The sequence below is a fragment of the Aquarana catesbeiana genome, linkage group LG07 (assembly GCF_042186555.1).
Source record: "Aquarana catesbeiana isolate 2022-GZ linkage group LG07, ASM4218655v1, whole genome shotgun sequence".
Lineage (NCBI taxonomy): Eukaryota > Metazoa > Chordata > Amphibia > Anura > Ranidae > Aquarana > Aquarana catesbeiana.
Window position 1 is genome coordinate 281079450 of NC_133330.1, and position 13772 is coordinate 281093221.

Here is a 13772-nt window from a genome sequence, read left to right on the forward strand (position 1 = left end):
CAGTGTATCCTGCCATCTAGGCAGCAGGAAGGGTTATCACCTACCTAGGAGCTTTTTGGACAGGCTTGACAAGAAGCTCCTTTGTAAAACTTGAGTAGTATTTTTTTAAAAGTAATAGGGACACTGGAATGCATGGGTATTTTTATTGTAAAGGTGAACTAACCTTTAAATACAAGCAGCTTCTGTTGCCCTAAAATCCCCTGTATGGCAAAGACCAGAAGCTTTGAACATGGTCACAGGCCAAAGAAATGCTGGGGGTTGACCAAGTGCCCCTGCCTTCATACCCCTAGGCAGTTGAGCGGGGTTTTATGGCTTATACCATAAAGAGCAGCGCTAAATTCCAGAATAAAGTGAGTCTCAACTTGACATAAGTATATAAATGTGGGTAACCAATAAAATAGCATAATAAAGCCAATATACTAGTAGTAAAGGCTTATTATTATTCCAGTGTAAAACAAAAAAAAAAAAAAATTAAAAGAAAAAGCCCAGTGAAAAAGTCCATATAAACAAATCATACAACAAATATAAAAGTGTGTGAAAGTGAAAATGTATATGAAGCAACTGTTGTGTCACTATGAGTGCCCTTGCACTTCCCCTTCATGCTGGAAAAGACGTGTATCCACCACCATGTGTCACCAATTAAAGAAGCTACTTGCCAGATGAAGTGGACCAATAAATTATAAATGGTCAAACAGCGCTCTATATCCTCCAAGTCACAGGAAGGCTTCCAGTTCAAAATGGACTCTCCTTCCGAATAACTCCACCGCCATTAGAAGTATTCCATAGAAATATAAAATCGATACAGTCCCATGGTAAAGTATGTAAAACTCTCGTTTATTAAAACACTTGCACAAAATAAGTAAAACAGATATAAATAAAAAGGGCTAACTGAGAATAGTCATAATGTACTTAAACAGCTGCGCACACAATATCACAAAACCACAAACAACTATTCCAATGTAGCAGGTTGAATCAAACACGCCGGGCCCCAGGCTCTGGCCGGCAGGCGTGCGTAATGATGTCACATCATAGCCACATCCTATGCGTTTTGTCAGAAATAACGGTGTTGGGGGTTTCTGACTAAACATGTAGGGTGTGGCTATGATGTGACATAAATATGCACGCTGGCCTGAATGGAATACTTCTGATAGCGATGAAGTGATCTGAAAGGAGAGTCCATTCTGAACTGGAAGCCTTCCTGTGACTTGGAGGATATAGAGCACTGTTCCACCATTTATAATGTAATGGCCCACTTTATTTGGTAAGAGACTCCTTTAAATAGTGACACATGGTGGTGGATACACATCTTTTTCCGCAGGAAAGAGAAGTACGGGGACACTGATAGTGACACAACAGTTGCTTCATATACATTTTCACTTTCATCTTTTATGTTTGTTGTATGATTTGTTTATATGGACTTTGTCACTGAACTTTTTCTTTTAATTTAAATTTTTTTTCACTGGAATAATAATAAGCCTTTACTACTAGTATATTCACTTTATTGCACATTGCTATATGATATTGTAATGGTTACCCACATTTATAATTACCAATGCTCTTTATGGTATTGTGTCTGGTATCACGATTGTAAGGTGGCAGCTTTATTCCAATTTTGTCAGCGCAATTTTTTTCTGCTTTTGGTTTCTATGGCTATTAGGGATGTATTTTAATGGAAGTGGGTGGGCATGCCTCCTGTGCTCTCCTTGATAGCCTATCACAGTGTAGTATTGTTATGTTAAATTCTCAGTCAGGTCAATGTTTAGGGATGTTAAGATTCTAAAGCCTCGTACACACGATTGTATTTTCCAACGGGAAATGTTGGATGTCAGGCTGTTGGCGGAAAATCCGACCATGTGTATGCTCCATCGGATAATTGTTGTCGGACTTTCCGCCAACAAATGTTAGCTAGCATGTCTTCAAATTTTCCGCCAACAAATGTGTGTTGTCAGATTTTTCGAGCGTGTATACACGAGTCTGTTGGACAAAAGTCCAAAGTACAAACACGCATACTCGGAAGCAAGGACGAGTCAGAAGCGTTCGGTCTTGTAAACTAGCGTTCGTAATGGAAAATTAACATTCGTGACGTGGCAAATTATGAAATCTACAAATGCAGCGCACAATTCTCTTCTTCTTTAATGGGATAATAATGAAGCTGCTTTGCTGGTGATACTGATGGAGTTATTGCAAACTAATTTTCAAAGGCTTTTTTTTCTAGTAATATCAAGAATAATATTATTATGTTTTTTTGGTTTTTTTTGGCCAAGTTACCACAACACCATTATCCATAGTTTTTAAGATCAAAGATACAACTATGTTGGTGTCCCTTGTCAATTTTACTTATTTGATTGTTTTTTTTTTAAATTTTACATTGTATTTTTTAAAATGTAACTGCCTACTCCCAAACTGTCATTTGAAGTAAAACATATAGCCAAGTATTATTCTACACAATTTTTTTATTGAGCATTAAAAACACGTTACCCCCTCCGATTCTGAAACATGTCTGGTTGACGGGCAGCCGTTCAGAAACGAACTGAAAAGCACGCAATGAAAAACGTGAACTGAAAAGCATGAAACAACACTCACCAAACTTCTACTAACAGGAAATTAGCAGAAGGAGGCCAAAGGGTGGCGCTAAAGAGCTGTAAAACCACGTAGTACGTCTAGTACGTCACTACGTTCGTGATTGTTGGCCAACAATTGTGTGACCGTGTGTATGCAAGACAAGTCTGAGACAACGCGCTGCATACAAAATTCCACGGTTTTGTTGTCGGAAAGTCCGATCGTGTGAACAAGGCATTCGAATCTTGACTGGTTTGTTAATTGAGTAGTACCAAAATTACATAGCTCCGAAAAAAAAAAAAAACACATCAAATTCAACCAGGAGAAAACAACCTAACATCCCTAAACAGCTATTGATCACTTAACAACATATAAATTTGCTGCTTTATTTGCTCAGATGTTAGTTCCCCGAAATGATTCTCCACCTTAGCCATTAAAATGTTTGTAAATTGAACACTGTGAAAAGAAAATTTTCATGAGATAAAATACTGAATGCAGTTTACTCCTTCATCATTGTAAATTGACCCCAATGTTTGCTTCATGCCGATTAGCAATGCTTCCATTTCCTTTTACAATTAAAAGCAGCATACAAATTATCTCTGTCGCTCTACAATCCTTCCTGCAGGTGTCTGGAAGGGTACGTGGGTGACAGCAGGGATCCAAATCAAAAACTATTTCCATGATTAGACTACAAGGAAATACAAACTCTTATATATAGAGAAGAGACGCGGATGTGTCCTCTGTGCTTTAAAAGGATTCAAATTACACCCGAGTAAGGTGCGCCGCACATAAAAGTGAGTGCTTCATTAATTAGGAGTCTATCATTTCTTGATATGAAGAGAAAACTGATGTACAATCATAGATTTTCAGGCCAGATTGGAAAGAACTCAAGAAGCGGCAAAAGACTCTTCGCGATTATAAGTTATTTACAGAGCACAAATATATGCAATAAACTGTGTTACAGCAAATAAACGCAATTCTGTAAAAACATACATTTACTGGGCTATTTCACGGGGGAAAGGAATAGGATTATATGGCCAATAGCAGCTAATTCATGTTAGCTTTTACATCCAAATCCAGTCTAGAAATACAACAATTAGTATATGGTTTCTATTGGCTGCCCTACTTTTTGTTCCGTGGTTAAAGATGAACCCCCTCTTAGGCCTATATACACATTGAGGATGCTGGCCCAAAAAATGTATATGTGTACGGATCAAACAAACACCCTGTAGAAACATTACAGTGAACATTAACCACTTCTGCGCCCGAAGGTTTTACCCACTTCCTAACCAGGCCATTTTTTGCGATATGGCACTGCATTGTTTTAACTGACAAATGCAGGGTTGTGCGACACTGTACCTAAAAAAGATTGACGTCTTTTTTTTCCCACAAATAGAGCTTTCTTTTGGTGGTATTTGATCACCTCTGCAGTTTTTCATTTTTTTTTAAAAAAAAGACAAACAATTTTGAAAAAAAACAATATTTTTTACTTTCTGCTATAATACGTATCCAAAAAAAAAATATATAAAAAATTAATTTCTTCATAAATTTAGGCCAATTTGTATTCTGCTACATATTTCTGGTAAAAAAAAATCGCAATAAGCGTATATTGATTGGTTTACGCAAAAGTTATAGCGTCTACAAACTACGGGATAAATTTAGGAACTTTTATTTATTTATTTACTAGTAATGGTGGCGATCTGCAATTTTTTTTTTTTATAGCAGGACTGCAACATTGCAGCGGACAAATCTGACCCTAAGTGGCACTTTTTGGTGACCAGTGGCACCAATACAGTGATCAGTGCTATAAAAATGCACTGATTACTGTATAAATGGCACTGGCAGGGAAGGGGTTAACGCTAGGGGCAATCAAGGGGTTAAATGTGTTCCCTGGGAGGTGTTTCTGACTGTAGGGGGAAGTGTTACACTGGAGGAAAAGAGAGATCGTGATTCAGCTTAGCTGAAACAAGATCTCTCACTTTTCTTCCCTGACAGATGAGCGGTGTGCTTTGTTTACATCGGCACACCACTGATCCGTCTCTCCTGTGAATGACTAGCCACCTGATTGGCTCCCACTGTGTCCAATCACAGCGAGAGAAGCACATGTGCGTCCCCTAAACTGCGTTCACGAGATCACTTACAAGTACGTGATTTTGCGCACCGGGGCCGCCCTGCTGCAGTAAATGTATGTGGGACAGTCCGGAAGTGCTTAACCACTTCAATACCAGGCACTTAGGCACCTTCCCGCCCAGGCCAATTTTCACCTTTCAGTGCTGTCGCAATTTGAATGACAATTGCGCGGTCATGCTACACTGTACCCAAACAAATTTTTTATCATTTTGTTCCCACAGTTAGAGCTTTCTTTTGGTGGTATTTGATCACCTCTGCGGTTTTTATTTTTTGCGCAACAAATAAAAAAGACCGAAAATTTCGAAAAAAAACAAGTTTTTCTTTGTTTCTGTTAACATTTTTTGTAAATAAGTACGTTTTCTCCTTCAATGATGGGCACTGATATGGCTGCACTGATGGGCACTTATACGGCGGCACTGATGGGCACCGATGAGGTGGCACCAATGAGGTGGCACTGATGAGGTGGCACTAACGGGCACTGATGATGGGCACTGATAGGCGGCACTGATGGGCACTGATAGGTGGCACTGATGGGCACTGATAGGTGGCACTGGTATGCGGCACTGATGGGCACTCATAGGTGGCACCGATGGGCACTCATAGGCGGCACTGATGGGCACTTGTAGGTGGCATTGATTGGTACATATGGGTGGCACTGATGGGTACTTATGGGTGGCACTGATGGGCACTGATAGGTGGGCACTGATGGGCACAGATGGGCACTGACAGGTGGCACCAATGGGCAATGACAGGTGGCACCGATGGGCAATGACAGGTGGCACTGATAACACATTGCTGGGCAGATCTGGGCATTGCTGGGCAGATCAGTGACATAATGGTGCCAATCAGTGCCCATTTGTGGGCACTGATTGGCACAGATTGGGCACATGTGGATGGCCATGGGGTACATACCTGGCCATCCATGTTGCCCCTTCCCTGGTGGTCCTAGTGACGATCCCTGGTGGTCCAGTGTGGTGATCTGAGGGGGGGCTGCGCAACAATCAGCGCAGACCCCCCCTGCCAGGAGAGCCGCTGATCGGCTCTCCTCTACTCGCATCTGTCAGACGCGAGTGAGGAAGAGCCGATCAACGGCTCTTCCCATTGACAGCGTGATCAGCCGTGATTGGACACGGCTGATCACGTGGTAAAGAGCCTCCGCCGGAGGCTCTTTACCAAGATCGGTGTAGCGGTGTGTCAGGCTGACACACCACTCCACCGATCGCCGCAATGCGCGCCCCCGGGGGCGCGCTGCGGCATGTTATCCTGCTGGACGTCATATGACGTCCAGTCAGGATAACAGAACCACTTCCCGGACGTCAATCCGCTATAGGGCGGGCGGGAAGTGGTTAAACCTTAAAGGGGTTGTAAAGGCAGAAGGTTTTTTTATCTAAATGCATCAGATAAAAAGCCATCTGTGTGCAGCAGCCCCCCTAACACTTACCTGAGATCCCTCTCTGTCCAGCGATGTGCACAAGCTCAGCCATCCAAGATACTCCCTGCTGATTGACTTAGACACAGCAACAGTGCCATTGGCTGCCACTGCTGTCAATTAAAGTCAGCTAGCCAATCAGGGGAAAGATGGGGCGGGCCGGGCCCGGGGCTCCGTGTCTGAATGGACACACAGAGCTCTGACTCAGCTCAGGTGCCCCCATAGCAAGCTGCTTGCTGTGGGAGCACTGAACAGAAGGGAGGAGCCAGGATCACAGAAGAGGGACCTGAGAAGAGGAGGGTCAGGCTGCTCTGTGCAAAACCACTACAGAGCAGGTAAGTAAAAAATGTTTGTTATTTTTATAGGAAAAAAAAACAAAACTTTACAATCACTTTAAAGTGGTTGTCTCTGAGAATTTGTCAGAAGTTATCATGCTAATAACAGAAGAACGAGACAGCAGAAACTCACGAAACTTAGTGCTTTGGAGAGAGAAAACGTCAAATTTCATGAATCGGGTTTACATCCAATTTAAGGAGGAGTTTCTTGGAGGTTTCCAAAAATTAAAAGTCAGCAGCTACAAAAACTGAGGCCCATGGGCTGAATGTGGCCCTTTGCTTGCCTTTATCTGGGCCGTGGGGTACTATTCCTCCCCCTGACACCAACAAGGAGGCACCATTCCTTCCACTGACACCAACAGTGGGGAATTATTCCACTCACTGACACCAACAATGGGGCATTTTTTCTTCCTCTGACACCAATGATGGGGCACTACCCCCCCCCCCCCACTAATGCCAATAATGGGGCACTATTCCTCCTTCTGGCTATGTAATTTTTTTAAACGTGCACTGGGGCATTTTCTACTCCCACTGGTCACTCCAGCCCACCTAAAGTCTGTAAAGTGGCCCTTTGCTTAGATTAGTTTGGAGACCCCTGGCCTAGGCAGATGGAGCGGATGTGGAAGCGGGTACCTGTCAAAACTAGGTATCCGCTCTCTCCCCCCCAAAAAAAATATTCCAAATGGGGGGGGGGGGGAAGAAAAACTGAATTTCCCCTTTTGGGCAAAGTTACGATTTAATGTCCTTACAAGGAGCCCACCGTATTATCTCCATACAGGCATTGCTGTAGGACACCAGTCTACCCTAGCTGATTTTGTCACCAATTTAATCCCCCATTCTTTTTAGATTCTTTTTACTTTCATTTTCTCCTTGTGAAACCACCGCTGAGCATCCTGCTAGTTTACATACGGATCTCCCTTTGTCTGACGGAATTCTCCGCCCTGTGGATGAGTATCCCCAGCAGATGACTACTAGCCCAGCTGTTCCTCCTTGGGTTCATTCATGCTGTCTCTGACCCCCGGTAATTAAGGGGTCCACCGAAGCTGGTAAGCGCAATCACATACACTGATTTGCTTCTCCTTATACATCGGGTGGAAAGAGCTTTATCTGTTTGTTCCCAGAAGGAGTGTGCTTTCAGATTGGATTTTATGGACTTCAGATTATAGTATTGCTCCATAATTATTGGACTTTGCATATATTATATTATTATTATATGCATATATTATTTTACACATTTTGCGTTGCACATATTTTGTTTTAAAAATGCGTTGATACCCTATTGTGCTTATATGTGATGTTTGTGAATACCTCAGGTGTAATCTTGAATGATCATATATATATATAATTATAATATATATTATATAATTATATAATATATAATATAATATATATATAATTATAATATATATACAACAATTCCTGCATATGGCTCCCCAAGGCACACAAATTCCTATAAATTTTCCCTCAAACTGTTTTGACAATTTGTTGTTGTATTGTCACCAGGCTGTGTATGGCTTTTATTACTATTATATTCCATTGACATGGATGGAGGATAATTCTTTTGTTATCTCACCCAGCGTTCAGGCCACACTGTCCTGCCAGGACAACTGCTGGAAGAGGCAATTTAATTGAATACCTTATTTGACCTGAAAGCTGTATGTAACAATCAGATGTGCTGCCTGAACTGTATACAGTGGCGTAGCTTGGGTTGTCAGCGGCCTGGACAAGGCAAGTAATTTGCACCCTCTAACTGGTGGACTATGTAATGTACAACCAAATTGTATAGAGTGCAGGGGCCAGGAGTAACTAACCTACAAAACAACATATAGTGTGCAGCAATCAGGATGAACCCTCTGTTCACATCAGAGTCCCCTCCTTACATCAGAGTCCACAGTGTTCTCCCTTACACCAGAGTGCCCCCCTTACATAAGATTTCCCCTTTACGTCAGAGTCCACAGAGTTCTCCCTTTAATCAGATTCTCCCCAGCATTCCTTCCTTTCATCCAAAGCATTTGCTTTTACATCAGAGTCTTATGTCCCTCTCTTAAAGCGGAGTTCCACCCAAAAGTGGAACTCTCGCTTATACACTCCCCCCCTCCTCCGGTGCCACATTTGGCAGCTTTCGGGGGGGAACGGGGGACCTGTTTTTGACAGGTCCCCTTCCCCACTACCAGAGATGGGCCACGGCCCGATCTCCTGGAAGTTCAGCCCCCCCCCCCTCCTTCCCCCACCGCTGGGCCAATTAGAAAGCGCAGCGAGCTTCGCTGGTCTAGGGAACTAGACCAAGACCCACTCCACAGAACAACATCAATGCACTGACTCTCACCTCATTCATTATAGATATGATCACTGTGCACCCCATCCCTGTGTGTATTATTATTATTAATAACGCACTAAGTTATCATACTGTGAAAGAGAATACATGGAGGTGTGAGGCTCAAAGCTGAGCATTTCTATATAAAAACATACTTGTGATTCATATGATATCTTTTAAAGGGTAATGTGCTGTGCTGAGGTGTTAATGATGAAGTCATTGCCATGTGATTATAACAGCAAGAAAAAATACTGTATATTTACAGTTATATATATCTATATATAGATATAGATCTATAGATATATACAGTATATCTATATATCTATCTATATATATATATATAGATATATCTATATATCTATATATATATATATATATATATATATATATATATATATATATATATAGATATATATGTATATATATATATATATATCTATATCTATATATATAGATATAGATATAGATATATATATATATATATATAGATATATATATATATATATATATATATATATATATATATATATATATATATATATATATATATAGATATCTATAGATATCTATATATATAGATCTATATATATATATAGATATACACATATATATTACTGTGCAAAGGTTTTAGGTAGGTGTGAAAAAAATGCTGTAACTTAGGAATACTTTCAGAAATAGAAGTGTTAATAGTTTATTTTTTATCAATTAATAAGATGGAAAGTAAATGAGTTTTTCATCTTAGAGAACTAACCACAGATCTTCTGTGGATGTAGACTACCTCAAATCCTTCTGTCTCTTTATGTAATCTCAGATAGACTCGATGTTGAGATCAGGGCTCTGTGGGGGCCAAACCATAACTTCTTTAAACTGAAGATAGTTCTTAATCACATTGGCTGTATGTTTGGGGTCGTTGTCCTGCTGCAGAATAAATTTAGGGCCAATCACAAGCCTTCCCTCTGATGCTATAATACAATATATAGAAACGAGGGTTGCACTCACAGACATCTGATATAAAAAAGCATGAACAGCTCCATAGAAGCCTCCTCTCCTGGTCTGTAAAGATCAATTGGCTCACAGTGACTTGTGGCGTGGTGAAGGGTTGTACCTTGTGTCACACGCCGCTCAAGCACTCGCACGGACCACCGGCGCTGCGTGACGTCACTCGTGGTCGGGGAGGGGATGTGCGGTGATACAGCTATCTTCTCTAGCACGCTTCATGCAGTTGCTATGTCATATGATCTAATTAGCCAACAGTATTAATTCTTTTCCTCCAAGCTCTGCAATATCACAGAAATGAGGCTCACGCTTTATGGTCGTTTACTTATCTGTCAAAGTATGTATCCATGCTGGAACCCTTTCAACATTAGCCTGATGACTACATTTACAAATGTAGACCGCTGTTTGTTTCAGATGTTTCGATGTACAAATGGTGTATATGATGCGTTATATATCTTTCATTGTAGACTAATATACCTATGGTTTGTCCTTATTATGTACTGTTCTTTGATTTCAATAAAAATCTTTGATGAAAAGAAAAAAGAGTGCTGCTCCTAATTGGATGTGTATATAATATATATATATATATATATATATATATATATATATATATATATATATATATTATGGAGCAGCTTAGGTTAAGAGCAGTAAACAACATAAAATAATGGTAATGGTATTCCTAAGCTAGTGTGTACTGACCTGTTTGGTTCAATGTACCTTACTTCTTGGAATGGGGGGTTGCTTTGCCGTTAGCAAGAATATGCAGTGAGCCCCCTTTTGTGAACATTACCTTACTGGTGAACTATTTTAAGGTTTGGAAAAAAAAACAGCCTTCGGCAATATAGAGATAAAGCACAAACAGAAAAAAAACATTGTCACACATCTGTTCTTATAGGATGTTGTCACCTGTATGATCCGTTACCACAGCAACAGAGCGATGTGCTCTTCATCTTACTGATACCAAGTGTGGTTTATACATAGTTGGTGATATTATCTGTAATTGTTTGTATCCCCAAGAAAGTTTGCTGTACAGTGTTAAGTGCATCTGAAAAAGCATCCAGACCATTTCACACGTAGAAGCCAGAGGTTTCAGCATCACTCATGGCGGTAAACTCACCTCCGAGCACAGCAGACAGCAGAATATGCGTGCCATATTTTTTGATCAGGTTCTCCGTGATCTGAGCCGCCGACGGCCTCCTCCCCAGCTGACGGATGGTGCGCACAAACTCTGGAGCCAGTGTGAGATTCGGAAATTCCTTACTCTCTAAGGCCATGTTCTTTACTTTCCAGCGGCCAAACTCCCTGACAAGAAAAGATAATAGATTTAATACAATAGAAATGTTATTATACATGTCAGGACTCCATTGCAGAATCATTGAAGTATAACTAGTCCTTCAATGTTCTTATAAACCCATCAAAGTACCTTTATGACATTTAGGGGTCGATTTACTAAAACTGGAGAGTGCAAAATCTGGTGCAACTCTGCATAGAAATCAATCAGCTTCCAGGTTTTCTTGGCAAAGCTTAGGTGAACAAGCTGAAGTTAGAAGCTATTTGGCTACCATGCACACCTGCACCAGATTTTGTACTCAACAGTTATAATAAATCACTAGAAACTGAAAAATGGCCTGGACAGGAAGGCAGGGAGAGGGTGTAACATGCCCGCCCTGAAGGGGTTAAAAATGAATGAAAACATGAGAAACACAAGCAAAGGTAAGACACTGATGCAAAATTACTTAGGTTTTGCCCTCATAAGAAGCATGACAGGTGAAGAAACCATTGAGCATTATACTTGTGCAGTGCACAGTAGCAGCACAAGTTTTATTGTTAAGTGCAGACAGTGTGGGCAAACTATACTCTGTTGGACAAATGAAATTAAACTTTGCGCCAAAGAAAAATTGGTGAAAAATAAATGAAAAGGTACACCGCGCTTAGTATTCATATAATAATCAATATCAAAAATCCTCATCAGGAAGCTCTCTGAGTTTCAAGTTTCCTGACAACCCGCTGGTGGGTCGAAACGCGTCAAGACTTGGCTGTGATTGTAACACAAACAGTGATGCGAGACCAGGAAGCTGCTAATCTTCCAGCTGTACACACGGGTGCCAGGTCGTGGGGCATCATAACATGTGAGTGTAAATTTCATACTTTTTATTGCTAATTAAACTTTCGCTGACGGTCATTCATCAAGCGAATGATACCCCTTCCAAATTCAGGAAAATATGGTCCTGCTGGCAACACTACTGTTAAATATACCAAACTTATGGCTTAATCGCTCCCAAAAAGGGCTGACACGAATATAATTTAAAACTCTGGCCCTAATATTATTCCTTCTTCCCCCTCCATATAATGACCACTAAGGAAACCACCTACCCCTTCAAAACCTACTATAACCACTGTCACCACTTCCCTTTATCACCGGTGTTCTAACCCTTATTGAACAATACAAGCAAATATATATATACACTCCGGGCGCTTGTATGAAGACATGGAATTCCACATCAACAAATGAGTTGAGGCAATTATAACTGCTATAATCAGATAATTTTAGTTCTTTCTGTGGTTTTTGTGTTTTGTTTTTGTTTGTTTGACATGCTTCGTTAGGGAGAAAACCTAAAACTAGGTATACTGCCTATACTTTAACTACACCAAAATATTGGCATGTTTGACAAGCTCTCTAACGAGATTCAACTCTTTTTGTTCCTTTCCTCAGTTACTGTAGTGGCTGTGTCCGCAACACTGTGATTTTCTGTATGCACCTTTTATAAATAAAAATATTTCTGATGGTTTTACGCTATGAGTCCTTCCTCTTTGTGTCCTCCCTTATAACGCACCATTTGAAGAAATAAGATTGTGGGATCCCATATGACACCTCCAAGGGGATTATCCCTCTGAAAGTGCAGCTGACCATACTGGAGATAGGTAGTCATGCAGTGCGGTGAGTGTGGGGCACTTTGAGCACAGTTGGAGTCAAGAACTAGAATATTGTTCATAGAGCTCGAATACTTTACCACGGGATTGATTTATGTATTGAATTCAGCTGATTACAAATGGACTGTGAAGCACTATTTTTGATATTGATTATTATATAAATACTAAACGTGGTATACAGTACCTTTTCTTGTATTCATACTCAGCTGGACTTCTAGAGGCCACCACAGACCTTTAGGGATGAATAGGGCTGTAGCGTGCATATGCACTAAAAGGAATAACCAGTGAGAACATTTTGGTATGAAAGCTGTTTGGTGCTATATAGGGCAGCAAAATAAAGATCGTAGGATCGAGTATGAAGTTAAGTATTTGAGCAGGTGAACTGCATTCAGGGGTTGAGAGGAATGGATTAAAGTGTTAGTTCACCTTTATAGAAAAAAAACTTGTTCAAAAGTTTTATTGAATTAACAAGAAACAAATTGTACATTGGCAATAAGAAAACAATTTGTATTTTTTACTATATATTTTTTTTTTTCTGAGTGTTCATGGTCCTTCAAAGTCCTGCCTTTTGAGGAACTTTTCTTTTACATGTTGTACAAGGGATGTGGACCTGAACCTCATTTTTCCCATCCAATTAGTCCTATCCACTTTTCGTCCTTGACAATAACAATAAGGTAGCTCTTCGTACAGGAGTTAACAGGCGTCAGTTACATACATAGACATGGACTCAGTGCAACCTGATAGGTGTTATGTAATAAAACAATAATGCAAAACAAAACGTCTATGACATATTCAAGTATATAATTTAAGTGTCAACAAGGACTTGTTGGCTTAGCCCATACATTAATTGCGGGCATACATTAAAGGCTGTATTGAATGCAGATATTGACCATCTTCAGTGCACAGCCCTAAACATAACAATCATTATAAATCATGTGAGGGCTACCGTGTGAAAAAAGGGGTGTCTTAGTAGACATATGGTGAAAATAAGACCGGCACTGGAAAACCTGCCTGTCCATGGAAAGCTTAATAAAAACATGGAACAATATGGCCAGTGCCGAGGAGGAGATAAGAG

General features: G+C 40.4%; 1 protein-coding gene across 2 annotated transcripts in view; it reads right to left on the bottom strand.

Annotated features, from left to right (window-relative positions):
• The window catches only part of BRINP2 (BMP/retinoic acid inducible neural specific 2), a 553098-nt gene that overhangs the window by 394333 nt on the left and 144993 nt on the right, over nucleotides 1–13772 (bottom strand). For both annotated transcript variants that reach the window (XM_073593405.1, XM_073593406.1), the window contains one exon: nucleotides 10884–11068. In XM_073593405.1, the coding sequence (XP_073449506.1) occupies nucleotides 10884–11068 (185 nt within the window). The remainder of the gene's footprint in view (nucleotides 1–10883; nucleotides 11069–13772) is intronic.